At 40.7% G+C, this 27,275-nt stretch overlaps 1 protein-coding gene across 1 annotated transcript; it reads right to left on the bottom strand.

The window, feature by feature from the left end:
* Positions 1 to 220: 220 nt before the first annotated feature.
* LOC122087315 (probable serine/threonine-protein kinase PBL21) lies at positions 221 to 26,550 on the bottom strand. Its single transcript, XM_042656397.1, has 5 exons — positions 25,774 to 26,550; positions 25,480 to 25,664; positions 25,114 to 25,303; positions 2,153 to 2,544; positions 221 to 972 (listed from the first exon to the last, which is right to left on the bottom strand). Exons 1-5 carry the CDS (start codon positions 25,877 to 25,879, stop codon positions 673 to 675), a joined length of 1,173 nt encoding a protein of 390 aa, XP_042512331.1. The 5' UTR covers positions 25,880 to 26,550; the 3' UTR covers positions 221 to 672.
* Between the last annotated feature and the right edge of the window lie 725 nt (positions 26,551 to 27,275).

Here is a 27,275-nt window from a genome sequence, read left to right as displayed (position 1 = left end):
TAATTGTTTAATTGCACTCTGAAAAAGACCATGTTTATTGAAGTATATGTACGTAACTGGCTACAAATTTATAGTATGGTTTTAACTTTTCATGACTCACCATCGAACACCAATGCAGCACAGGGAAGAACATTATGCACAACTCATTATAGGCACTTTTTTTTTTTTTGTCTTATAAAAAATGGGTTTATGGTTGGATATGCAATGGGCAAGTCCAATCTTTAGATAAATAGGATTTCCAGTTTTCCCCTTATTGAATGAGTTGAAAATGGTCTTGAAAAGGAATCATAGGACCAAAGTGTACAACTCTAGTGAGCAAGATTAGAACCTCACGAGCAATTTTTTTTCACTATGTATTCTCCATTTTATGTTATTTTCAGTGTTCCTATCCCTTCTCTTCTCCCCTTCTTCCACACACACCCCCCCCCCCTTCCAAAAAAAAAAACCTCTGGCAATGATATTCATATACAATGCATGTATGCAAGCATATAGAACAACAGGAACCCTTCTTTCCTTCTTATAGTTTCTCCAAACAGCAACAAGGCTAGATTCTTTGTTTCTTCTAATTGTAGGGAAAACCCTGCTGTGACCAACTGAAGATAAAATGCCCATATAAGTTACCTAGTGCCTCCACTTGATTAGAGGTCTCATTCTTCTTCTGCTTCACAACCTTTAAACAGACTTTCTAGCATCTGGATCTTGAAAAATCTTGCTCTTATCTCGTTCGGAAGGTGATGATGGTGATGGACTGCATTTCCAACTGCTGTATGTTTCTGATTTGTATGGTTGAGAGGCCAAGTATTCCAAAGCAACAACAACGTCCCCCATTAGAGGCCGAAAATTTGGCTGCTCTTGAAGACACATCACAGTTATGGCAATTAAATGGTGCAAACAGCGAACAGGGAAACGGCCTTGCAGCAGGGGATCAACCAACTGAACAAATTTCCTCCGGTCTTTGAAGTAGGGACGAGACTGAAATGGAGGATTGAAATAAAAGTCAGCAAATAGATAGCTTGTTGATGCTGAAACAGTGTCAATTGGATTAACACTAGCAAACTTTTTGTTATTTTTTCATCAGATTTTACTATGTTTCTTTCCCTTGAAAATTAGTACTCACCCTAAAGGTTCAAGTATCATAACTGCCAAGGTCTTGTCGAAGACTTCTGGTCAAGTCTCTAAGGAAGTGGGATCGATCCCATTTAGAAAACTTAGTAGCCACGAAGATCAATTATCACAACTAATCAGCCTTGTGAATGTTGTCACTGGACTTCTGGTCGAGTCTTGGTCAAGTTTCAAAATAGGAAGTGGAAACTTGCTTAACTGAAGCTCATTAGACAAAATGAAGTTGCAAACTAAAAGGTTGCAGTAGTTCCAAAAGGATGCCAAGTCTGCTAATACTAAGATAACTGAAAAACCTAGCCACCAATACAAATCAATTCTCTAATAGTTATCCAGGACTTCCACAAATGTTAAAGGAATTGGGATCAAGACTTTGTAAGATATGGATTCAAGCAAAAAGAAACAGATATGTGCAAGATATAAAGGATGAATTCAATATATACTCATTTGGGGTTTGATCCTCACTCTACTTCATAGATATTGTCACATTACATTAGGGATCTCTCAGAATATATAAATGAATGCTCACTTGTAAAGGTGATGCAAATGTGAAAGATAAAATATAATAAGGTTCTTAGAACCAAAGGGACCATGCTGTATCAAACTGAGGCATCCAATTTGTGGACCAGATCTTGGATGGCCTAAACAAGAAAAACCATACTGATCGCAAAACCTTTTTTTGTCAGGAAGAAAGTGTTAACCTCACCAATTAGATATATGGTCTTCAAGGAGACCAGAAACCACATATTTTATGACCATCAAAGTATAATCAGAAGATGTGAAATCCGAAGGGGAATATTGTACATGTGGATACATTCCATGGTCACAGTTAAAGATCAACTGCATGTGTCCATCATGCATAAGGTTTCAGATGAAACCTCCATCATCATGCTTGGAAGTTCAGGATGCCAAATATTCACTCAAAAAACAACTACTTCAAGGATTAATAATGATAATAGCTTAATTAGAAGTGTCATAGTAAGATATTACAGAAAGGAAAGAAAAATGGAGTCAAAAAGCTTTGGTAACTCACCCAAGCAACCAGATTCTGCTCTCCCTGTGCCTTAGTAAGGTCAATTGCCTTTCTTCCTGTGATCAATTCCAGCAGAACCACACCAAAGCCATATACATCAGACTTGAGCGTCAGCTTACCACTCATTGCATATTCTGGGGCACAGTAGCCGTATGTCCCCATCACCCTTGTTGAAACATGAGTTTTGTCACCGACAGGACCCAGTTTAGCAAGTCCAAAATCAGAGAGTTTGGGGTTAAAGTCATCGTCCAACAATATATTTGCAGATTTCAAATCACGGTAGATAACAGGTGGATTTGCCCTGCAATGCAGATACTCAAGGCCCCGAGCTGCACCAACAGCAATCTTCATCCGTGTATTCCATTCCAACGGCTCTTTGCCAGGGTCCAGATCTGAAACCAAAGCAGAAATGGTTATTTGACGGAATGATATGGAATAGCTTCAACTTTTACAAGCCACTCAATTGTATGTCAAAGACGGTACTATTTCTTCAATAAAAGAGTGAAATCTAATACAACTCCACAATTTGTTTTTTTTTCCGAGGTTACAATCAGCACATCAAGTTGTTCTAACCACCATTGTTCAACGAAAGGCAGCTAAGACAAATCAGGAGCTTTTGAGCATTCTATTGTGCATTCTTTTTCATCTTCTTCTAACTTGCCAACTTGGGAATTTTCCCTGTTGATGGAATCTATGTTCACAGTAAGTAATGTGATCAAGGTTGGAAAGGATTATTACTGGTCTTTCTAGTGGCCTCATATACACATCAAGCATAAGCTGGCCCTGAATTAAAACCCATAAAAGTTTGAAAGCCTACAATACATTGGCACAACCACAGGGAAGTTCATAAATAAAACAAATGATTAAAGAATAAAAATAAATTAATGGCACATTTTACTGATAGAAAATCCCCTGGGACAAGAGGAAAGTTATGGGAACATACATCTGAGTCAAAATGATTCAATACACCACTACTATCCATCTACAGATCATAGCTTCCCCACAACTATATTGTTAGCACTCTGGGCAACAAATAAGTGAAAATTACCACAAATGTCGAAACTTTCAAATCACTGGGGCAGGAGGCCTTCACTTGGAAACAGCATCATTGCAAGGTCCAATCAAACCCTTGCTAGCTCTCTCTTTGTAAGTAAATTTTATTTGTCTATCTCCCTCTTCTAAGTAAATTTTATTTGTAATACATGGATTGAACCCCCATGCAGCATGGCATGTACATATATTACAGAGGAATAGCTCAATAATCATAAACAGACAAATATTATAAGGCAATCTGGAAATCCAGATTATGGATCTACAATGCAAGCAGGCCATATGATCAAATCTATAATCAGATCTGAGATAAAGGAATCAACTGTGTTATTAGGGGAAGAAATAAAATTGATGGAAAGGGAGGAAAAAGAGTGATGCAGATTAATCACCAAGAAAGGCTTGTTTTCTTAGGAATAAGCCTAGTGTTTCCATACATGTTGGGCCTTTGATCCCATGTGTTTTGAGTGTAATAGACCACTTTTATGGGTCTAAAAAGGGGGCTCTAAGGATGCATACGGGATTACTAGTTAGTTTCCATTTTCATTAGTTTCCTTTTTAGTTGGCTTTGATTTGAGGTATATTTGTTTCCTTAGGAATCAAGTTATTAATTGAGTCAAGTCATTAGTAGTTAGTTTCCTTTTTCAACTAGTTTCTAATTTCAGTTTTTAGTAACTATTGTATTAGGAGAATATTTGGTTTCCTTTTTGAGAAACCTTCTATTTTGTAATTCCCTCCCCCATCAACATTATAAATAAAGAAAAGGAGGCTCTTAAAACTGAGATGATTTTGATAAAAAAATTAATGGTTGTTGCTATTGTCTTCTTCATGAAGAGTTGTCTTGTGTTTGATCAAGGCTGATGGAATTGGTGTTTGATCCAATTGACTCTTTGTGGTGTGAAGCCCAAGAGGTCTCTTCTAGTTTTCTTCTTCTTATTTTCAAGGTTGATTGCAACGTTCATCAGACCAGGTAAGAGGTCTTAACTGTTTTGATTTCTGGTTCTGGAAACTCCAGTTTCTTCCCCACTGACCCCATACTGTTTTGGAGTTCCAGCCATCTGATGGCTGTGATATTTGGATAGAGTGTTAGGCCCATCAAGAGAGAGACACGACCTTAATTTGGGGTTGATCAGACCTGTGGTTTGGCTGCTATTGAATTTTCTCCTATTCTGGCCGATTCTGTTCCTGCCCAGATTTTGTGAAATTGGTTTAAACTATGGTTGTTATTCTGGTTGGGCTGTGTTTAGGTCTTAATATTGTGATCGAATTAGCCCAAGTTGCTGTTCTATTTTCTGATTCGAAAGATTCAGTTTTAGAGATCGATTGGACTGCTGAAGAGTCCTTCATTATTTATGGTTTGTGGAATCATTGTTTTATATTGGCTGTCAGTGGTTGTTCTTTGATTAAAAGTTCCTGTAGTTGAGACTTGGTTAGACTCCCTACTCTAGTCTACATTAAGTGGTATCAGAGCATGGCAGAGGACAACCGTACTAGTCTACTACTGAGTTGAATAACCCCATGGCTTCCCTAATGGAGATGGTGAGACAGCTGCATTAAGAAATGGTGCTAACGACTGAAGTATTTAAAATGCAGCAACGTGTTGGTGTCCCAGAATCATTAATAGCACCTGTAACACATCTGGGTGAAATGAAGATACCTCTATTCAAACCAAAAGAACTTGAAGTTAAGGTTCACATTGAAGAGATAGTTCTTGAAGCTTCAAAGATAGAAGGTCAAGAGATAAAAGATTCCACTGAAGAGTTCTACATTGAAGAGAGCATAGTAGACAAGACTGAAGCCGTGGACGATGATGTAGTGGTTGAAAGCACTCCACAACAAGTTTTTGAGATCCATGATAAAAAAGAAGCGCTTGTTCCTCCAATCCCTGATGAGAAGGTTACATTGTTGATGACTCTATGCATACGACATTCACAGTTGGTATCAATTCAGAGGTTGAGCATATAGAGTTTGTTATGGAATCATGATTCTTTGAAGAGAAAGCTCCACGCCTTGAAGACTACATTCTGAAAGTTTACAAGCAACCAGAATTTTGTTTGGAAAGGGTTAAAGCTACTACTCACATGTTGTTTCCCCCTCATCACTACAAAATTTGAGGACGAATTTTTTCAAGAAGGGAAAAGTTGATTAGATTAATCACCAAAAAATGCTTGTTTGATTAGGAATAAGCCTAGGATTGGGTTCCATACATGTTAGGCCTTTGCTCCCATGTCTACAAGGGGGGCTCTAAAGATGCATACGGGATTACTAGCTAGTTTCCATTTTCATTAGTTTCCTTTTTAGTTGGGCTTGATTTGAGTTATATTTTTTTCCTTAGGAGTCAAGTTATTAATTGAGTCAAGTCATTAGTAGTTAGTTTCTTTCTTCAACTAGTTTCTAATTTCAGTTTTTAATAACTATTGTATTATGAGAATATTTGGTTTCCTTTTCGACGAACCTTCTATTTTATAATTCTCTCCCCCATCAACATTATAAATAAAGAAAATGAGGCTCTTAAAGCTGAAATGATTTTGATAAAAAAATTAATGGTTGTCTTCTTCATGCAGAGTTGTCTTGTGTTTGATCAAGGCTGATGAAATTGGTGTTTGATCCAATTGACTCTTTGTGGTATGAAGCCCAAGAGGTCTCTTCTAGTTTTCTTCTTCTTATTTTCAAGGTTGATTGCAACGTTCATCAGGCCAGGTAAGAGGTCTTAACTGTTTTGATTTCTGGTTCTGGAAACTCCAATTTCTTCCCCACTGACCCCATACTGTTTTGGAGTTCCAGCCATCTGATGGCTGTGATATTTGGATCAAGTGTTAGGCCCATCAAGAGAGAGACTCGACCTTAATTTGGGGTTGATCAGACATATGGTTTGGCTGCTATTGAATTTTCTCCTATTCTGGCCGATTATGTTTCTGCCCAGATTTTGTGAAATTGGTTTAAACTGTGGTTGTTATTCTGGTTGGGCTGTGTTTAGGTCTTAATATTGTGATCGAATTAGCCCAAGTTGCTGTTCTATTTTCTGATTTGAAAGATTCAGTTTTGGAGATCGATTGGACTGCTGAAGAGTCCTTCATTATCTATGGTTTGTGGAATCATTGTCTTATATTGGCTGTCAGTGGTTGTTCTTTGATTAAAAGTTCCTACAGTTGAGACTTGGTTAGACTCCCTACTAGTGCAGATATAGCTGCACTTACTTGGTTGGACCAGCATGACCGGCTATGGAAGCCAAGGGCCAAGAAGAACCAGTCCACCCAGGTTTTTGGTCCAACAAGGGCTGGAAGTAGTTAGTTTTATATTATGTCTTTTATTTCTCATGTTGTCTTTGGGTAGGATAAGTAGGAGTTTATTTCAGTGTTAGAGTCTAAGTAGGAGTAGTCTTATTATTTCCCTTTAAATACTTGCATAAACTCAATGTTTGAGATTAGAGTTAATTTTATTTAGAATTAGTGAATTCGTGCTTTGTGTGATTTCCCTTCCCCCTCTTGTGCAATTTTCCCTCTTCTCCCTAAGGATACCCCATCAACTTGGTATCAGAGCTAAAGGATCCCCATCCCTTCCCTCCATCTCTCTTCTTCCACTCCCATTCCCTGTTTTGGTTCCTACAGAGACTGAGAAATCCAAAAAAAAAAAAAAAAAAAAAAACGATTATGTCCAGAGAACTAGAATCGATCCCCTTGTCTCACCGCCCTCCTCTTTCTCTCCCAAGTTCCTTCTTGTGATCGAACCCCTCTTCAAGGTTCCCGAAAAAAAAAGGAGTAGAGAAGACGAGAAGACAGAAGGAGAAAAGAAAAAGAAAAGGCTGAGATGACAGAAAGAAGACGAGAAGATGAAGTAGAAGAGAAGACGAGAAGAGGGAGAGCCAGAGACATACCTACTGGTTCCATCGCCGATCGCAGCAGCTTTCTCTTCAGATTTGCTGGTTCTGAGTTCGACAAAGAAGAAACTCACCTTTTGCGAGTTCCTTCTATTGATAGAGAGCTACATGTACTGAGGTCTCCATCTCCAACAAGGAGAAATCCCTGCTTTGTCGGTAACACACCCCATGATTCCTCTTTTAACCCTTTTTTTCTTCTTTTATTATCTTTTATTCCCTGAAATACTGCCCCTCCATTATCTTTTTATCCTTTTCACCCCATATTTGTCCTTATTTCCAATTAGACCTCTGCCCCACACGTTATACCCCTTTGTTGTTTAATTTGAATTTCAAATAACTATAGTTCTGCCATCTTTAAAAAAAAAAAGAGTTATTTACCCATTCTGCCGTTGCTCGAAACCTCTTTTATTTATTATTTAGCCACCATACCTATCTCTACCATGGTAGTCAATAGTGAAGTTGTTCAACAGCTAAACTCCTATAAGGGAGAAACTGATGCAAAATTTGAAGTTCTCACTACCGATGTCACTTCCCTTAAGGCAATGATAGAATCCAAGCGAGCTTCTATTGATCGTTTGGCGACAGCAGATAGAGGAAAGAGTCCTATTCAATCTGGGGATTCTTCTAACACCACTCCACATGATCCGTCACAACCACTACCACCATCGCCACTACATCATACAACACCACCACCATATGGAACTGGTAGATATGATGATGGAGCAGAAAGAGTGGATGTCCTTGATTTTTATGGAGACAACAATCCAGAACTGTACCTAGACTGGATTCACAGCTTAGAGACATTTTTCAGATGGTACGGGTTGACTGAGGCCCGAAAGATCCTATTTGCAGAGGCTAAACTAAAAGGCACGGTTCGAGTCTGGTGGATCAAGCAACAGAACCGGACCCGAGGCATTAGTTTAGTCACTACTTAGGCTGAAATGCATGAAGTTATAAACTGGAGATTCTTGCCTTCTGATTACAAGCAACGCATGCATCTCAGGTTTGCACAATTGAAACAGGAGAATTTGACCGTTGAGTATGTTGCTAGATTTTATTATTTGGTCACTTTCTGATTTTGAGTGGGAGGAATAAGCATTGGTAACACAATTCCGCAATGGTTTGCACCCTCAACTTAGTGCTGCCCTTGCATCTAGCCGACTGCCTACAATGGAAGATGACGTACAAGTAGTACATCAGGTTGAGGAAAGTCAAACGCTTATACAATCGGAGGCCATTTTCTGATATTTTTCCTGGAGTTTGTTAAGTTTGTCTCGAATTCTTAACCCGTTTTGAAGATTGACCCGCTTTGACATATTTTGGTGGCGACTCGAATGGGTAGTTTTCTAAGATCTGTGATGGAAGCAGAGGGGTTGGGCTATTAGGCCCAAGCCATAGCCCAACCCCGGAGCCCAGCATTGATCTCGTATGGGGGTACGGGGTCGACCATGACCCGATATGTTGACCAGCGACTTGGAGTATATATAATGTACTGTTGTCTTGTTGAGAAAGTCATTGTATTTTGGGGGGGTTTTTGAGCTAGGGTTTTAGGGCGAGTTTTCTCGCCACTGCTTGGGTGTTATCTCTCTTCTGCATAGTGAAATATCTTCTTTGCCTGAGGACATAGCACACCACACTGGTGTGTGAACCTCGTTAAATCTCTGTGTCGTGCGGATCTTTTGTCTATTTATTTTCGTATTTCTTGGTGTTTGATCTAACAAACTGGTATCAAAGCTTTGGGTCACTTCGATCCATGGCTTCAACGAAATACGATATTGATAGGTTCAACGGCAATATCAGTTTTAGTCTATGGCAGGTTCGAATGATGGTTGTTCTTACACAGCAGTGTTTGAAGAAAACCCTATTTGGGAAGACGAAGAAACCTGCAACTATGACTGATGATGATTGGAACAAGTTTGATAATAAATCCTTTTCAACTATTCAGTTGTGTCTTTCGAATGATGTTCTACAGGAAGTTCTCTCAGAGAAAACGGCTACAGAGTTATAGGTGAAGTTAGAGAATCTATACCTCACCAAATCCCTCACCAATAGGTTGAGATTAAAGCAACAACTATATACCCTTCGTATGGGTGAAGGTACTACAATTAAATCTCACATATTTGAATTTAATTCTATTGTTACTGATTTGAAAATGATAGATGTTAAAATAGACGATGAAGATTTGGACCTATTATTGTTATGTTCTCTGCCTCCATCATATAAGAATTTTAGGGACACCATGATTTATGGTAGAGACAATCTTTGTTGAGTATGTTAAAACGAATCTGCTAAGCAAGCAAAAGATTGATGATGAATTGACGTCTACAAATAAATCTAATGGTGTTGGTTTGGTAACTAGAGGGAGAACAAATGAAAGAGGTTCAGATGGTGACAAAAAGAATGTTAGATCAAAATCTAAGCACAAAAATTTGACCTGCAATTATTGTAAGAAAAATGAGTATATTAAATCTGAATGCTATAAGTTTTTAAATAAGCAAAAAGCAAGTGGTAGTGCCCAAAATCAATAGAAGAGAGATGATTCTACATAAACTAGTATTGTTGAAGATGAGAGTGAGTCTGATATGCTTTTAGTGACTGATGACAGAGTTAGATCACAAGATGAATGGATTATTGACCCTGGTTGTTCCTACCATATGTGTCCCAATCGTGAATGATTCTCTACATATGAATCAGTTCAAGGTGGAGTTGTGTTGATGAGAAATAATGCCTTTTGTAAGATTGTTGGAATGGAAATGATCAATATAAAGATGTATAATGGCATTGTCAAAACCTTGTCTAATGTTAAGTATGTCCCTAATTTGAAAAAGAATTTCATCAGTTTAGGCACTCTTGATTCAAATGGGTGCAAGTATACAGCTGAAGGTGGAGTCATGAAAATTAACAAGGATGTTCTCTTGTTGATGAAAAGAATTAAGGTTGGCAATTTGTATGTGTTGCAGGGTACTACAGTCACTGGGTCTGTTGCAGCAGCTTCATCATCTATGTCTGAATCAGATGTCACAAATTTATGGCATATGAGGTTAGGCCATATGAGTGAAAGAGGGATGACATCATTAAGTAAAAGGGGTTTGTTGTGTGGTCAAAGTACAGGAAAAATAAAGTTTTGTGAGTATTGTGTGTTTGGGAAGCGGAGGAGAGAGTCAGTTTCAGTACTGCTATTCACAGGACCAAGGGTACTTTGGACTATATTCATTCAGCCTATAGGGGCCCTTCAGGGTTGCTTCAAAGGGGGCTGGTGCAAGGTACTTGCTTACTTTCATTAATGATTTATCTAGGACGGTTTAGGTCTATTTCTTGAAGCACAAAAATGAAGTATTTGTCACTTTCAAACAGTGGAAGAATTTGCTTGAGAAGCAAACTGAGAAACAAATTAAGAGGTTGAGAACCGATAGTGGCCCTAAAGTCCTGTGAAGGTGACTTTAATGAGTTCTGCAAAAATGAAGGTATTGAAACTTGAAAGACACCATACAGTTGTTAAAACACCCCAACATAATGGAGTGGCAGAGCGTATGAATAGAACCTTGTTAGAATAGGCAAGGTGTATGTTATCAAATGTAGGATTGCGCAAGGAATTCTGGGCAGAAGCAATTAACATAGCAATCTTGTTGGTGAATCGATCTCCTTGCACAGCCATTGAGTGCAAGGCTCCAGAGGAAATTTGGTCAGGTAAGCCTGCAAACTACTCTAATTTAAAAGTATTTGGATGTCCTGCTCGTGCACATATGAAAAAAGGAATGTTGGAACCTAGGGCCAAGAAATGCATTTTTCTTGGGTATGGATCTGGAGTGAAAGGATACAGGTTGTGGTGTCCTGATCCAAAGTCTCCAAAATTTCTTATTAGCAGAGATGTTACTTTTAATGAATCTACTATGTTGCATCCTAGGAAAGCTCCTATTTATTGTGATGAAGGTCAAGAAAAATCTAGAGAGAATGTGGAGTTTGAGATTGGTGGTTCATCTTCAAACAAAGCACAATCTACTTCAGTTCAGCTGCCTACTTATACTGAAGGAGATGATGCTCAAGAGAATCAAGATGAAGAGCGGTATAGCATTGCCAAGGATAGACTAAAGAGGAATATTAGACAGCCACAAAAGTATGGGCATGCTGAATTTGTTGCTTATGCATTGTCTGTTGCAAATACAATTGAAAATAATGAGCCTGCAACATATTTTGAAGCTGTTACTTTAGTAGATTCTACAAAATGGTTGGTTGCTATGAATGAGGAAATGGAATCTCTTCATAAAAATCAGACTTGGGAGTTTGTCAAGCCGAAAACAGGGAAGAAAATTGTTGGCTGCAAATGGGTCTTCAAGAAGGAATCTGCCTCAGGTGTTGAAAATGCTAGGTACAAGGCACGATTGGTTGCAAAAGGCTACAATCAGGTACAAGGAATTGATTTTGATGATGTTCTCACTTGTTGTTAAGCATAGTTTTATTCACGTTCTACTTGCTTTAGTTGCTATGCATGATTTAGAGTTGGAGCAACTTGATGTGAAAACGGCATTCTTGCATAGTGAACTAGAAGAACAGATTTATATGCATCAACCTGAAGGGTTTGTTATTGAAGGTAAGGAGAACCATGTATGCTTATTGAAGAAGTCCCTATATGGTTTGAAACAGTCTCCTAGACAGTGGTGTAAAGGTTTGATTCAGTTATGGCTAGTTTTGGATACTCCAAGTGTCAATATAACTGTTGTATTTATTTTAGAAAGCTCTCTGATGGGTCATTCATATATTTGTTACTTTATGTTGATGTATGTTGATTGCAACAAAAGACATGAATGAGGTCAACAGGTTGAAGGAACAATTAAGTTCAGAATTTGAGATGAAAGATTTGGGGGCAACAAGGAAGATCTTTGGTATGGAGATCAAGAGGGATAGAAAAGCAGGGAAGTTGTGGCTATTTCAACAGAAGTACACTGAGAAGGTATTGAATCGTTTTGGCATGAAAGATGCCAAACCTGTAAGTACTCCTCTTGCATCTCATTTTAAACTTTCAGTTGCTCTATCACCTTAGACAGATGAAGAGGTGGAGTACATGTCACGTGTTCCATACTCTAGTGTAGTTGGCTCCGTTATGTATGCTATGATTTGCACTCGTCCCAACATTTCACAGGCTATCAGTGTGGTGAGCAGGTATTTGTCATGTCCAAGTAAAGCTCATTGGGAAGTAGTGAAGTGGATACTTAGGTACTTGAAAAGGACCTCTGGTGTTTGTTTGGAGTTTGGGAGGAATGGTGATAGTTTATCTGATTATGCAGGTGATCTTGAGAAGAGGAGGTCACACAGGCTATGTATTTACTCTTGGAGGAAGTAAAGTTAGTTGGAAAGCTACAGTTGCATTATCTACTACTGAAGTAGAGTATATGGCAATGATTGAGGCAATTAAAGAAGCTATTTGGCTTAAAGGTTTTTTGGTAGAACTCATAATGGATCATGGGGTGACTGTTGTCCATTGTAATAGCCAGAGTGCTATTCACTTAACAAAAGATCTGATGTATTATGAGAGGACAAAGCACATTAATGTTCGGTATCATTTCATCAAAGAGATAATTGCTCAAGGTAATATTCAAGTGTCGAAGATTGGTACTAAAGACAATCCAGTTGATATGTTGACTAAGCCTTTGTGTGTTGGTAAGTTCGAGCATTGCTTGAACTTACTTGGTGTTTGTCGTGTTTGAGTTCAGCCCTTTGGAGAGCTATTGGAGAAGATGAAGATTTTAGCTATTTATTTGTTTGTTGGAGGAGAATTCAAGCTAAGGTGGAGATTTGTTAAGTTTGTCTCGAATTCTTGACCCGTTTTGAAGATTGATTCGCTCCGTCATATTTTCGTGGCAACCTGAATGGGAAGTTTTTTTAGATCTATGATGGAAGCAGAGGGGTTGGGATCTCTCTTCTATATAGTGAAACATCTTCTTCGCCCGAGGACGTAGCACACCACATTGGTGTGTGAACCTCATTAAATCTCTGTGTCGTGCGGATCTTGTCTATTTATTTTCGTATTTCTTAGTGTTTGATCAAATAGAGTTCCTAGTTCTATTCAACCACAGTCATCTCAACAGGAAAAGTCAATCAGCAGACCATAGCCTAGTGCATCATCTATGTTATCTTCACGACCCAGCCGACCGTATTCTCCACCTCGTAGTGATTCAGATATGTCATCTTCACGGCCTAATCATCCATACTCCTCACCTCAGCGTGGTTATAACAGGAACTCAGTATTTCCAAAGGAGGTTATTCAGAGTTTCTCATGCAAGGGGTACGGGCATAGAGCTAATCAATGTCCTAACCGGTTGTTAGCCTATATTGACAAGGACAATTTTATACCCTATGCACCAGAAGAGCAACCAAAAACATGAATAGTAAATTTGGAGGCTGAATGCGATCATGATCTTAATGAGATAAATGATGGTGACAGTGATGGTGAGCCTCAACCGTTCTATGTGATTCGTCCTCTTTTGACTACACAGAAGATTCCCGAGGACAATTGGTACCGTAACAGTATCTTTCAGACCAGGGTGCGATGCAATGATAGTTTGTGTAATATGGTGATTGACCCCGGCAATTGTACCAATGTTGTTGCTGAAGATATTGTTCGCAAGTTTGGTCTGAAAACTGACCCTCACCCGAACCCCTACAAGGTTGGGTGGGTGAACAACAATAATCTAAAAATTCATAAAAGGTGTTTGGTCACGTATTCCATTGGTGGAATGATTGATCAAGTTCAGTGTGATGTTCTCCCTCTAAAAGTTTCACATTCTTCTGGGGCCCCCATGGTTGTTTGACAAGAAAGCCAAGCACTGTAACCTTGAGATGAAGTTTCTTCCATCCGAGGATCTTCCCCCACTCAAGCTCAAGAGGACAATTGGTACTTTTCTCATCAAGCGCATAAACTCTGACGGCATTCTTAGACCTCATCCAAACTCGACAAAGTCGATTTCTTCTCAAAAGAGGAGAGTTGATGCAGATACAATTACACTTACTTGGTTGGACCAGCATAACTGGCTATGGAAGCCAAGGGCCAAGAAGAGCCGGTCCAGCCCAGGTTTTTGGTCCAACAAGGGCTGGAAGTAGTTAGTTTTATATTATGTCTTTTATTTCTCATGTTGTCTTTGGGTAGGATAAGTAAGAGTTTATTTCAGTGTTAGAGTCTAAGTAGGAGTAGTCTTATTATTTCCCTTTAAATACTTACATAAACTCAATGTTTGAGATTAAAGTTAATTTTATTTAGAATTAGTGAATTCGTGCGTTGTGTGATTTCCTTTCCCCCTCTTGTGCGATTTTCCCTCTTCTCTCTAAGGCTACCCCATCACCTACCCTAGTCTACATTAAAGAGATAAGATTAATTTTCTTATGAGGAATAAGAGAGAAAATGTTTGCAAGAAGGAAGGAGAAGAGAAGAAACCAGATATGGAATACCAATCCCATATGCACTGCTCAACAGCACCACAACTCTAGGGAAACAAATTCATATTCTTTACTCAAAAAATCACCTTCTAAAAATCCTAAATTGACTCATAATCACACTAACACAATCAATAATTGAATAAAGTAAATGAACTAAAAATAGAACTCCAGAGTAACACGCGATCTTCAAGCTCGCGTCCCCCTTTCCACCATGAAACCCATGCCGTATCCTTACCTATACCCCCTCCCCTCCGGCAGCCGCTGCTGCCGGCACCTTCCCCTCTCCCGTCTCCCCTCAGCCTTCCTCTTGTCCTTCCCTGCTACTTCCTCCACCGAATCCTCCACCCCATCCTCCTCTTTCTGCTTCCCATACCTATGCCTCTCTAACCGCATCCCCCTCCAACCCCTCTGCTACTCCTCTGCCCTCCTCCCCTGTGACTGGACATACCCTCTACTACCACCCCCGATCATCCATGATTCCTCTCCGGTCGCCCTTTGTCCTCCTGGCCTTCTTGATTCTGAAATTCTATGGAAAAATTGCATCGTGGGTTCATTCCTTGGAAGCCGCCCTCCTTTCACCATGGTCAGAGAATCCCTGTTGAAACAATGGAAGCCAATGTGTGCTTTGGATATTTACATGCTTGACAATAGTACCTTCTCTTCAATTTTGACGCGGATTCAGACAAAGCATTCGCCATTGAAGGGGGCCCCTGGTATGTTGGGAGAAAACCCATCTTTGTGAGGCAATGGGATGCTCAAACATCCTTTAGCAAAAATGAGCCTTCCACCATTCCCTTGTGGGTTTCTTTCCCCAACCTTCCCCTACATTTCTGGTGTATCAAAGGCCTCAGCATTGTTAGCTCCCTTATCGGAAAGCCCCTCTATTCAGACATAAGAACAAAAAACAAAAAAAAAAAAAAAAAAAAAATGGATAGAATTTCCTTCGCCCATGTTTGTATCGAAATCCAAACCGGAGATGACCTGCCATCCTCTGTTACTGTCATCGACGGCGAAGAGAACTTCTTTCTTCAAGAGGTCACATATGAATGGGTGCCCCCGTCTTGCTCTCTCTGCCACTGTTTCGAGCACAAAACTACACAGTGTTCGAAAGCAATCGCTGCTGCTCAAAATACCCCCATATCCAATGCTCCTTCAACTGTTTCCCCTCAAGAGTTGGCAGCTTCCAAGGAGACTGTTATCACCAGAAATAGGAACAAGAAAAGAAGAAATCAGAACCTCCGTTGCCATCTATCAACTCATGCAACCATCCGGACACTACCTCTGATACCCATCGATTGCAACCCCTTCTCGATCCTGGAGCGTTCTGAACCTGTCATGGTGACTGTATCTTTGCCTTGCTCCAGCATCTTATCCTCTGAGCTGGAACTTCCCCTTTTAGAAATTCAGAATCTCGATGGCCTCCCTAGTCCTTTGATACCCTCTGATGTTCCCTCTCCCTCTGCCATCCCTCCTCTTCCTCTGTTGCCTCTCCCAGTCTCTGAAATCTCTTCGTCCTTTGACCTTGTGCTATATAACCCTAACTTTATGCCCTCGACCTTAAATCCCTCTCCTTTGGTCCATCCTAGGCGGTCTATTCCTGAACCGGCTTTTAGACCTTTACATCAATTCCTACCGGTTCACCTTCTTAACAAATTCTACAAATTCCCTTCAGACCATCCTCTTTACCTTGGCAATCTATATAACCCGGCCCACTCCCTGAACCAACCAACCAACCCTAACCCTCATCCACATCCATCCAAGCGGCCTTCTTATCCTTTCTCTCAACCCGAACCACTAAACCAAACCATTCCTAACCCTTAACCCGCCCCTCTAAACCCATCCACCCAACCTGTGACTTCTAACCCACAACCCGAATCCCGACCTAGAGAACCCTTCTCCTCTACCCGATTATGGCTCCTGCCTTCTCGAAAGAGCGGTCTGCTCTACTCCACAGACATCCAAAGTCGCATATGCGCTTGCCACCTCGGCTACTCCGATGCTTCTGCCACCGCTCGACATTGCCTCCGTTGCCTCGCCTGGGCTATTCTTAGCCTCCGCTGAAGCCCTCTGCTCGTCCCACCTGCCACCGTCCTCTGCTGCCTCCGCTACTTTGCTTGCTCCAATTGAAGTCAGAAATAAAGCACTCCGATCTCCGATGTGCTCTGCCACGATGTCAACCCTTCTGGTTGGTCACGTGGCCCCTGCTGTTGATGTCATCTCCATCGACAACGCCCGCTGGCCTTGGAAGGCCCCGCATCTCCTCCGTCACCCTCGGTTCAACTCTGCACTATGAGATCGACCTCCGAAGGCCTCTCCGAACCTGCTTGCTGGAACCCTGGGTTGCCTTTCCCCTCGGCTACTGGCTCTATGCCCCTTGGTATCGTGAATCTACAGAATTCTACCTCTGAAGATGAAGTTGGCCACCCTGGCCCCAGTAACCTACCTACTTCAAGAAGCTCTACCCCCCTGATCATTGACCCTATCCATACCTGTATTAACACCCAGCCAATCCTCCCAATCCAAATTGCCTCCCCAGTTGTCCCTCCGGATGAGACCTCTGCCCAACCCCCGTTAAACCACTCCTCTGACCATATTCCCCCCCCCTTCTTCTCTCAAACCTTCATCAGTTCATCAGAAAAAAAAAAAACTAAAACCCAAAACCCCCTCCACCAACACTAGAGCCACCTCCTCCCCAATCATCGGATACAGCCGTAGACCTCATCCCTCCTTTGGTGTTCCTAACCCCACCACCCCTCGCTGCTCATCGAAGCATTCGATGCCCTCCCACTCTGATTCCCAATGATTCCTTGGACCGTCTGGAATGTGCAGGGTCTCAATTCACCGGCCAAACAAGCGGAAATCCGGTCCTTTATTAGTTCCTTAAAGACCAATCTTTGTTGTCTCCTTGAAACTCGAGTGTTGGAAGACAATGCTTCCCGAATTGTTGCGACTACTGCTCCTAATTGGTCCTTCCTTTCAAACTATTCGTTCAATCCGAATGGAAGGATTTGGATCCTTTGGGACCCCTCCACCCTCTCCATCTCTTGCCCTTCTGCCTCGGCCTAAGCCATCCACATCTCTATCTCTCACCTCTTGGGCCCTTTCATCTGTTTTCTCTCCATTGTCTAAGCCCATAATCGGGCCCCTCTTAGGCTCCCCCTCTGGAATGACCTCCTTTCCTTTGCCAACTCAATTAGACCCAAGTCTTGGGGCATTGGTGGAGACTTCAACGTCATCCGCTTCAGCCATGAAAAGCAAAGGGGCAACCCCATTGATTCTCAAGCTGTCGACTCTTTTAATGATTGCATTGATGACCTAACCTCACGGATCTTAGATGGTCTGGTGTCAAACTCACATGGCACAATAGGAGATCCGGGACTTCCCGGGTTGCTTGTAAACTCGATAGGGCCCTTGTTAATGAAGCTTGGTTGGACTCCTTCCACTCCTCCCACACCAATTTCGGCCTTCCTGGTATTTTCGATCATAGCCCCATCTCTATTTATGTCCTTCCCTTCCGTTCCTTTGGTCCTAAACCCTTCAAATTCTTTGACATATAGACGTCTCATCCTGACTTCCATTCCCTGGTCCATAATGTCTGGAATTGTCACCCCCTGGTTCTTCCCCCTCTCTCTCCTCTTTTGCTTCCAGGCTTAAAAGTGTGAAGAATGCCCTCAAGCTTTGGAACTCTTCCACTTTGGAAACATCTTCTCTCGAGTCTCCTTCAGTCGGGATAATCTTCACTCCATTCAGTCCCGGCTCCAACTTGATCCCTTTAACCCTACCCTTGCTGAGGAGGAGAAAGTTGCCTCTGCATCTTTTTCCATCCTCCAGGGCCAAGAAGAAAGATTCATGCGCCAAAAAGCCCGCATTAAATGGCTTGAATTGGGCGACTCTAACTCGGCTTATTTCTATTGTTCTCTCAAAGCTAGAAATAATGTCAACTCTATCCCGAAGCTTATCTCCTCCTCGGGGATCGATCTCACCTCCCCCGATCACATCAAAGCGGAACTTGTCTCTCACTTCCTTCGGCTTTTCAGCCCTTCCCCTCCCCCTCCTCCCATCCCTCAAAATCTCCTCAATAAGTTTGTCCCCGCCCATCTTGCCCCTTTTCTCCAATCCATCCCTAACGAGGACGAAATCATTTCGGCCATCCTATCCCATAAGTCCAACAAAGCTCCCGGCCCCGATGGCTTCAGTATGGGCTTCTTCTATGCCTGCTAGAACACCATTAGAAACGACCTCATCTTTGCGGTGCGGAGCTTCTTCTACAATCCTAACCAAATTGGTAGGATTAGCCACACCTTCCCTTGTCTCATCCCTAAGAAGGAAGGTGCGGATACAATGAATGACTTCAGACCCATTTCTCTCTGCAATCTCCTCTATAAGTTTATTACCAAAATCCTTTCTAAAAGGATCCAGAAAGTTATAGATTCCCTTGTCAGCCCCAACCAATCGGCCTTTATTGCGGGTAAAAGTATCTCTGACAACATCCTCCTTTGCCACGAGATTGTTCGCGGATTTACCGAAAATCCCATTCCCCAGTGGCCCTCCTCAAGATTGACATCCACAAAGCTTTTGACACTATCAATTGGGATTTCATTTCTAATGTCATGCTCCAAATGTCTTTCCCGCCTTCGTTCGTCCATTGGATCCACATTTGCATCTCCTCTCCTCGTTTCTCTGTGCTACTGAATGGCAGTCCGACAGGATACTCTCCCCTCTGGACGTCTCATTTGCATCTCCACTCCTTCGGATCTTTCTCAGGGCTCAAAATTAATCTCCTCAAATCTAATATCTTCATTTCTGGGGTATCCCTTAAAATCCGTGATTCCCTCTCTGAGCTCGCTGGTATCCCTCTTGGTTCTTTAGCTGTGAAGTGTCTTAGTCCCCCTCTTATCTCCTCCAGGCTTTCCGCCCATCATTGTGCCCCCATACTAGACAACATTAGGAAGAGACTCCAGTTGTGGAAAGGCAAACTCCTCTCTTATACGAGCCGCCTTATCTTGATCAGATCGGTTCTTCAGTCCATGTATCTCTACTGGTCTGGAACTTTTGCCCTCCCCATCTCCGTCATCAAATCCTTTGAAGGACTCCTTTGCTCCTTCCTTTGGAAAGACTCTGATTCCTCTAGATTCCTTAAACCCCTAAGTTGGGCAAAGGTCTGCCTCCCTAAAGCTGAAGGAGGTCTTGGGATTAGAAGAATCAAAGATAACAACTCCACTAGTATTCTGAAGCTCATTTGGAAGATGCCCCTTCCACCCATAATGCTTCTTGGATCTGGCGTAAGATCCTTGCCCTCCAGCCCATTGCTCTACCTGCCATCTCCTCCATCATTGGTAACGGCCAGTCTATCTCCCTTTGGAATGATCCTTGGCAGCCTACTGGCATTCTCTCTCTCCTTATTTCTCCTAGAGTCATTTACTCTTTCGGCATCCCATCCAATGCCTCTCTTTCCTATATTCTCTCCTTCAGGCTGGTCCCCTCCCTCCTCCCCCCCTCCTTGACCTTTTGGTCCCCCCTTCCCCCTCTCCCCTGGTTATTAAGGTCGTGAAGATAAATGCATTTGGCTCCCCTCCCTGAATGGCTCCTTCTCATCCGCTTCTGCTTGGTCTTTCATCCGCCCCCCTTCCCTGGTTGTTCCGTGGCACAAGGTTATCTAGTTCAAAGGTTATATTCCCCGCCATAGCTTCACTCTATGGAGATGCCTGTCCAACTGCCTGCCCACGCAATCTTTTCTAATCTACCACCACATCCCTCTCAACCCTGCTTGTGCCCTTTGCTCAAATGGCTCGAAGGACATTCCTCACCTATTCTTTGCTTGCCCTTTCTCTTCTCTCATCTGGAAAGCTGTCCTGTCCAAATGCTGGCGAACCAAAAGATATATCCTCCCTTTTGATAGGGAATGGAACTGGATTGACATGACTTTCTCTAGCCCATCCATCTATGACACCATAGGTAAACTAGCTTTTAGTGCTACCATAAACCACCTCTGGATGGAGCGTAACATGCATAGATGGACTTTCAAATCCCATTCCCTGGGTAAGATTTGGAAAGCTATCTACTTTGATGTCACGTCCAAAGCCTCCTCCCTCTAGTCCCGGCCTGTTCAGAACACCTACAGAAATTCCCACATCATTGCTTCTTGGAATCTTCAGGTTGACTTTATCCAACCCACTTGATGGCTTTTCGGATTTTGAGTGTTGATCCCCCTTCCCCCCCCCCTCGGTTGCTTGCCTTTAGGGAGCTTTGCTTTTGGTGGTTGTGAGCTAGTTTTTGTTTTGCTTTTGCTGGCCTAAGGCCTCTTTTGTTGGCCTTTGGCCTGTTGTTAGCCGCGGCCTCCCCCCCCCCTTTTTCCCTTATATATTCTTTCCTCTCTTGGTAATGAATTATTTATTCATCCAAAAAAAATAAAAAAATAAAACTCTATATAACTATCAAGTATCCGAACCAAGAAAGGGAGGAAAAAGAGATAAGATCAATTTGCTTAGGAGGAAGAAGAGAGGATAAGAGAAGAAAAGAGAAGAAAAGAAATCATGTGTAGGATATTAATCCCGTATGCACTATGCATTGCTTAATAACACCAAACTCTTAATAAAAAGCTCATTATGAATTACACATATAAAGACCTAAAATTCAAAATTGACTCATAAAAGGAGTTCTAAACACCATGGTTCGAAATCTCGCCAAAATTTCAGAATTTCGGTTTTTTTTTTTTTTCCGAAACAAAATTACATACGAAAAAACATTTGTACAAAATTTCGGCCGAAATTTCGATATCTCAGTCATCTCAGTAATACCATATCTCGGTCGAAATTTCGACTCTGTCTCGCCTGTCTCGGTGGTTTCGGTTCCATTTGTATATTTTGAAGGAAAAACAATTCAAGTCTCCAACAAGCCTCTAATTAGCCACATCATCACACATTTTGACTTCCATTGGATTCCTATAAGATCTACACATTCAAAGCTTAGGAAAGGTAAAGTTCGTTCTCCAAAACCAAGTAAAATTTTCAGAACAGTTCGACGGTTGCTGCCAAACAAAGGTGCAACTCTAAAACAATGTTATGTCCTAATATTTTTGCATTTTTATGTTCTAAGCATGTTTATTAACTTTAAAATAAGTTACCCACCAAGTTTCAGGTCAAAATATGACCGTTTGACCACTGAAACAGTCAACCGAAACAAACAAAAAAATACACCATTTCGGCCGAAATTTTGCTGAAACGAAACGAAACTTCAGTTTCTGAACCCACAGAAACACCGAAACAAAACGAGATTTTGAAGCTTGCTAAACACTCTAACTCACTCAATAAAGTAAATAAACTCAAAATAGAACTCTATATAACTATTAAATATCCTAATCTAACCCAAATACTTAACTACTAATCTCATGTACTTACTATATCCTCACTTTATGGGCTTATAAATTAAGTCCATAACAATAAAACCTAAAAAAATAAAAATCCCAACCTATAATGCAACTACCCAAGATACATGTGACCTATGTACACAGCTTCAGAAACCTACTTGTAAACAGGATCGTAGATAAGAACCGAAGAAGAAAACAGAATGAAAAACCACATCAGGAGGCCAATTGAGCTCCAAATATACAAATAACAGATGTAGAGCCACAGCTTGCAGCAGCTAGTTTTCTGTTCATCCCAATTCCCAGTTAGTCAGATATGATATTTCAGCAATGGCTTGTGTGTGCTGATTTTTCATTTCTTAGAGCACCACACGATGCGTCACAACAATTATCAGGAGGAAAAGCTTATCCAGAAAAAGTATTATAATTGACAGTAGAAATGATAAGTCAGACATAAGCCCCCATGTCTGAAGGTTTGATGCCCCTGGGATTCCAACCAGAACTACTATCATGTCAGTCTACACCAATAATCAACGTATTAACTCCAAGCTGTGCCACCTGTATGATCCACCAACTTCAGCAGCAGACTTAAACATTACTGATCTACTGGGCACCATTCTTTTGTCCAAGTAGTCAACATAAGACCTTTCTGTCAAGAAAAGGTACTCATTCAATACACTTTCGATACATAAAATGTGATAGTATCTATGGCACCCACCTAAAAATTGTCCATTTTTGAGTCTTTAACTCACCTTAAATCCATGTAGCTACCATGAGATAGGATCCACAGTCCAGCTCCTAGGCCATCTGGTAAAGATGTGTTCCACATAGTCGAATTTATGGAAAGAAAGAAACAGAAATGGTGTTCGATGGAAAAAGTGCATCAGCCCTTGTTGTGAAAAGAAAAGTGTAATAAATAAGGGAGACGGTTCGCTATCCAGTCACATGGCTACTGCGCCAGCATGCGGACCAATGAAAGAGCACATGGAGGCAATTGACCATGGAGGGGCAGGGCTGTCTTTTTATGCAGTAGCGTTCACATTAAATAATAGTAGTTTGTCCAGCGAGTTTCAATTCTTCTACTAATAGATAAGGGCTGAGGTGATGGAATGGGTCTAGGTTCAAGGTTGTAATGCGAGTGAATGCCCACTTTTCTTGATTCTTCCATTCTTTCATTCCTCTAAAAATATATGTGTGTGTGTGTGTGTGCATGGTTTAAAGTATCTCCCATACGATATGATACCCCTCCAATTCATATCTTAAATTTAGTCGACCAATACGGTGACCGATAACAATACTTTAATCATTGATCTTTAGCATATCTCAGTGTATCTCCGATACGTATCTTAAATTTAACCGACCGAAAAGGCGGCCCATACTGATACTTTAATCCTTTTGTGTGTGTGTGTGTGTGTGTGTGTGTGTGTGTGTGTGTGTGTGTTTTATAGGGGATCTAACGAGTATGAACTTTGTTCATAGTCATCTGGAGCTCTTTATCCCTTCCAAGGGGTTATTCTCGTTTTGGACTGCTTGTAGAAACAAACTCTGGCTCTGAACCCTCTTTGCCCAAACGCATCCCGAAATATGTATGTAATGTACAGATAATCCAGAATCCAGTAACAACCTACTGCTCAATTGTCCACTTTCTATGTGGATCTGGTCTCACTTGTTGCAAAAAATTTGGAATGTCTTGGGTGATTCATCTGCTTGAGATCCATTGTGAATGCATGGCTAACTAATGGCTTTAAAAGGAGAGACTGAATCTAATGGAATATCTTCTTCTTTGCCATTTGTTGGACTGTTTTGGGGGAGAATCAGAAGGATTTTCAACAATAGAGTTGTCTAGACTTCCAGATAGCATTTTCAACCTTTTGGTCCTATATTTTCCTCGAGGTCAAAGGGTTCCCTAAAAGTCATAATTTGATGACACTTATTTCTGTTTAGTTACCTCAGCTGATCATGCCTTTACAGCATTAGCCTCCTTTCCCTTCTTTGTTATTTAAGCAGAGCTTCTTACCTTACTTATAAGAAGTAAATAAAGGGGTCAGCAAACATATTTCAAGAGAAAAGGGAAGTCAATTAATTCCCTTCTATCCTTTCTCTAACCACTTTTTTTTTTTTTTGTTTTAGGAGGGGGGAGAGGAGGGTGTGGATGGTGAGGGGTGGGCCGTGGGGGTGGAAGGCAAGCTGGAACCCCAACTCTCTGATGAACCATAGTTCAAAAACTTGGCAAAATTTCACCGAAAATTTTAAAATTTCGGTGATTTTGACATGGCCGAAACGAAATGCCGCATGAATCAGGGATTCAACACTGTTTCAGTTGATATTTCAGTCATTTTGGTAAACTCCCTAGGATAACTTACCTCCAATAGTCCAATATGTAGATGAGGGCCATGAGTCCATTTACAAGGCAGCTGTGGAGGACTTTGAGCGTTTCTTCTAGCATGCTATGACATGGCCTGCATTTGTCATATGTTCAGATGAAAATTGGCATTGGCACCATCAGTCCATGAGTGCGCTCAATCCTCCATGTCATAGTTCGTGGTATTAACCATGAGGATGGCCTGAGGAGGTCCACTTTCTACACATATATCACCACACGGTATTACATTGTTGGTACTAGGGACTTGAATATCTATGAGTCTATGTTTCCTAATTAATCCATATTATGTTTCTTCATTTCAAGGTGCATTATTTACTTATAGTCAATATTACGCAAGGTATACAACAGGATTTGGCGTAAACTATCAAGCAAGGTGCAAATCCAAATCACCGCTTTGTATGAAATTCCTTCCAATATAAAGGTTTACACATGTTTATATAGGCTAAAATATGGTTTCCCTGAAGTATCAAAGCTTAGTATTGCCATTTGGCCCCGAAATGGCCAACCAAAACTCACTAGAAAAAAATGCATTGTTTCGGCAAATCTTCGGTCATTTCGTTTAGACCAAAACGAAAACGAAACCCAAGTTTCTGAACTATGCCCTGAATTGAACCAATGATAAACATCAGAGAGAAAATAATTGAAGAAAATCTCAATCCGGGCATTCACATTATTGGATACAAGTACAAACTTCAAACAGAATTTAAGCTACTCTCTAAGTTCATGTTCATGTGTAAGTGCAACAAAGGAAACAAGAACTTTCCAATAAATATGAGAGTCAAGACTGCTCGACAAACATATCAGTTGCATATCCAAGAGCATTATAAATAAACTATCAAGCATGGAAGTATGTTTCCTCTTACCGAACAGATGATCCTCCAAACTTCCCATTGGCATGTACTCGTAAACCAAGAGTCTTTGGTCGCCATCAGTACAGTAACCAATCAAATTGACAAGATTGGTATGGTGTAGAAGGCTCAACATGAGAACCTCCACAACAAATTCCTGATTCCCCTGAAGGCTATTTTGATCAAGTTGTTTAACTGCAACAATCTGCTCGTCAAATACTTAAAACAATTCAGAACCAAAATGAGGAACCATATATTCTCATGTAAAACTTTAAATGATTACCCACGAACGAATTACACGTTCCAAATATAAATTTTCTTTGATACATTTCAGTGATGAAGGAGAAAGGAGTGATCATCCAAATATGTAGAAAAACTTGCCTGGCCTGTGTCCAAGCGCCCTTTGTAAACCCTTCCAAAACCCCCTTCCCCTATCAAATTAGTAGGCTTGAAGTTTCGAGTAGCCGTTGCAAGGTCATGAAATGTAAAACTACGGGCAGCAGCAGAATTGTAGCTGACGGAATCGTTACTTTTACCGCTTTGGAAACCCCTTCCCCTGGTACGTTCTGCATATACAAGCAAAATTTCAATAAGAAAAAGTAAGCATTGTAAGTAAAAGCTCAGAGAAATACCCAAAAATAGATTCTCAGAATTAAACGTAGGGGAGAGAGAGACCAGAAGGACCAATGGAATATCGAGAGTTGGATCGAAGGCCGTTGCTGTCTTCAATTTTGTTGATGTCCTTTCGTCGGCTAGGTCTCAAACAAGAAAAGCAACTCATCTGTTTTGCCAGAGAATTGCAGAGGAGCCGAGACGAACAAAGAAAAACTAGATTCTAAACCAAATCAATTAAAACAAATAATGAAGCATCAGAAGAACCGAAAACCTGACAAGATTGGATCTCCAGATCCTCAGAGAACCAGAGATCGGAAAAGCAAAACCCACTGAAACCATTCTTAAAACCGAGATCTTCTAAAACTAGAAGCCACCGCAAAAAATGTAAAACTAAAAGCAATTAACTAAGACCATTCAACTATAAAAGGTAGGAACTATATACTATTATGATCAATGATGAATGAGACGATCAAAAAGAAAAATGGGAGGGAGAACATGGATTTAAAAAAAAAAAAATCACAAAATGACAAAATTTAAGAGAAAATACAACAAAAATGGCGTTAAAACCGCGTTCTTGGTTTGTTGTAGATTCAGATTTTGAGGTGGAAGAGTGAAAATGACGTTCTCGCATGCATGGCTCTCTCTTTCTCTCTACTGCTTTGACGCCACATTCATCGGCAATCGCTCTCTCTCTCTCTCTCACTCACTCTCAATATTTCAGTTGTTAGGATTTCTAAATTTCCCTTTTTTTGTTTCTCTCTCTTGGATAGTTGGATAGTTGGATCTCTCTCTCATATTTCTGTTGTGGTTGTGGGGGCCTCTTTCCGTAAATAACATTGATGATTGTTGCAGGTCACTCTCCATCTGTTCGATTGTTCCCCTATGTCTACTTCGTTTTCTCTCTTTCAGCATTTAAAGCTTTCGGTGGACGTTTCAAATTACCTTACTACCCTTATGTTTGTATTATCGCCCCGGCATAAACTTAAATCCGGTTTCGGCTGTAAACCTCATACCTAGTTATCAAATTCGTGAATACTACTAATTAGATAAAAAGTTCATTTCAATTCATTTTTTCTTTCACAATAATTTTTAGATAAAAAAAAATTCATAACAAGAGAACACTACCCGGCTTGAACATGGGAGCAGCACAATTTTTCTGCACCAACTTTGTCTAGACATAAATACACAAACAGGTAGCGTTCTTTCTTCTTATTTTTTACAATCTTTTATATAGTTTTGTAACAAAAGATCCACTTCGAAGTCACTTGTCAAGTTTCAATACAAGTGTATAGAATATCTAAAAGATGAATTCATAGCTACTGTAATTCATTAAAGAAAAAAAATATATCAATAACTTCTTACTTCAAATTGTGGAGTCCCAATGACATGGACCACCCGTCGAGTTCAAAGTTTGCCTTGTGACAAAAGAGTGCCATCAGAGTCTTTTGATAATGTAACTTTTTTTCTTGAAGTTCATAATAGATTTTTTTTTTTTTACTCATAACTTTTCAAATTATATCACCCATTGAACCCATGTCAATAGAACACATCCATTTTGAATT

This window comes from Macadamia integrifolia, chromosome 8 (genome assembly GCF_013358625.1).
Source record: "Macadamia integrifolia cultivar HAES 741 chromosome 8, SCU_Mint_v3, whole genome shotgun sequence".
NCBI classification, from domain to species: Eukaryota; Viridiplantae; Streptophyta; class Magnoliopsida; order Proteales; family Proteaceae; genus Macadamia; species Macadamia integrifolia.
The sequence above is the reverse complement of the archived record's forward strand: the minus strand, read 5'-3'. Positions and strand labels throughout refer to the sequence as shown.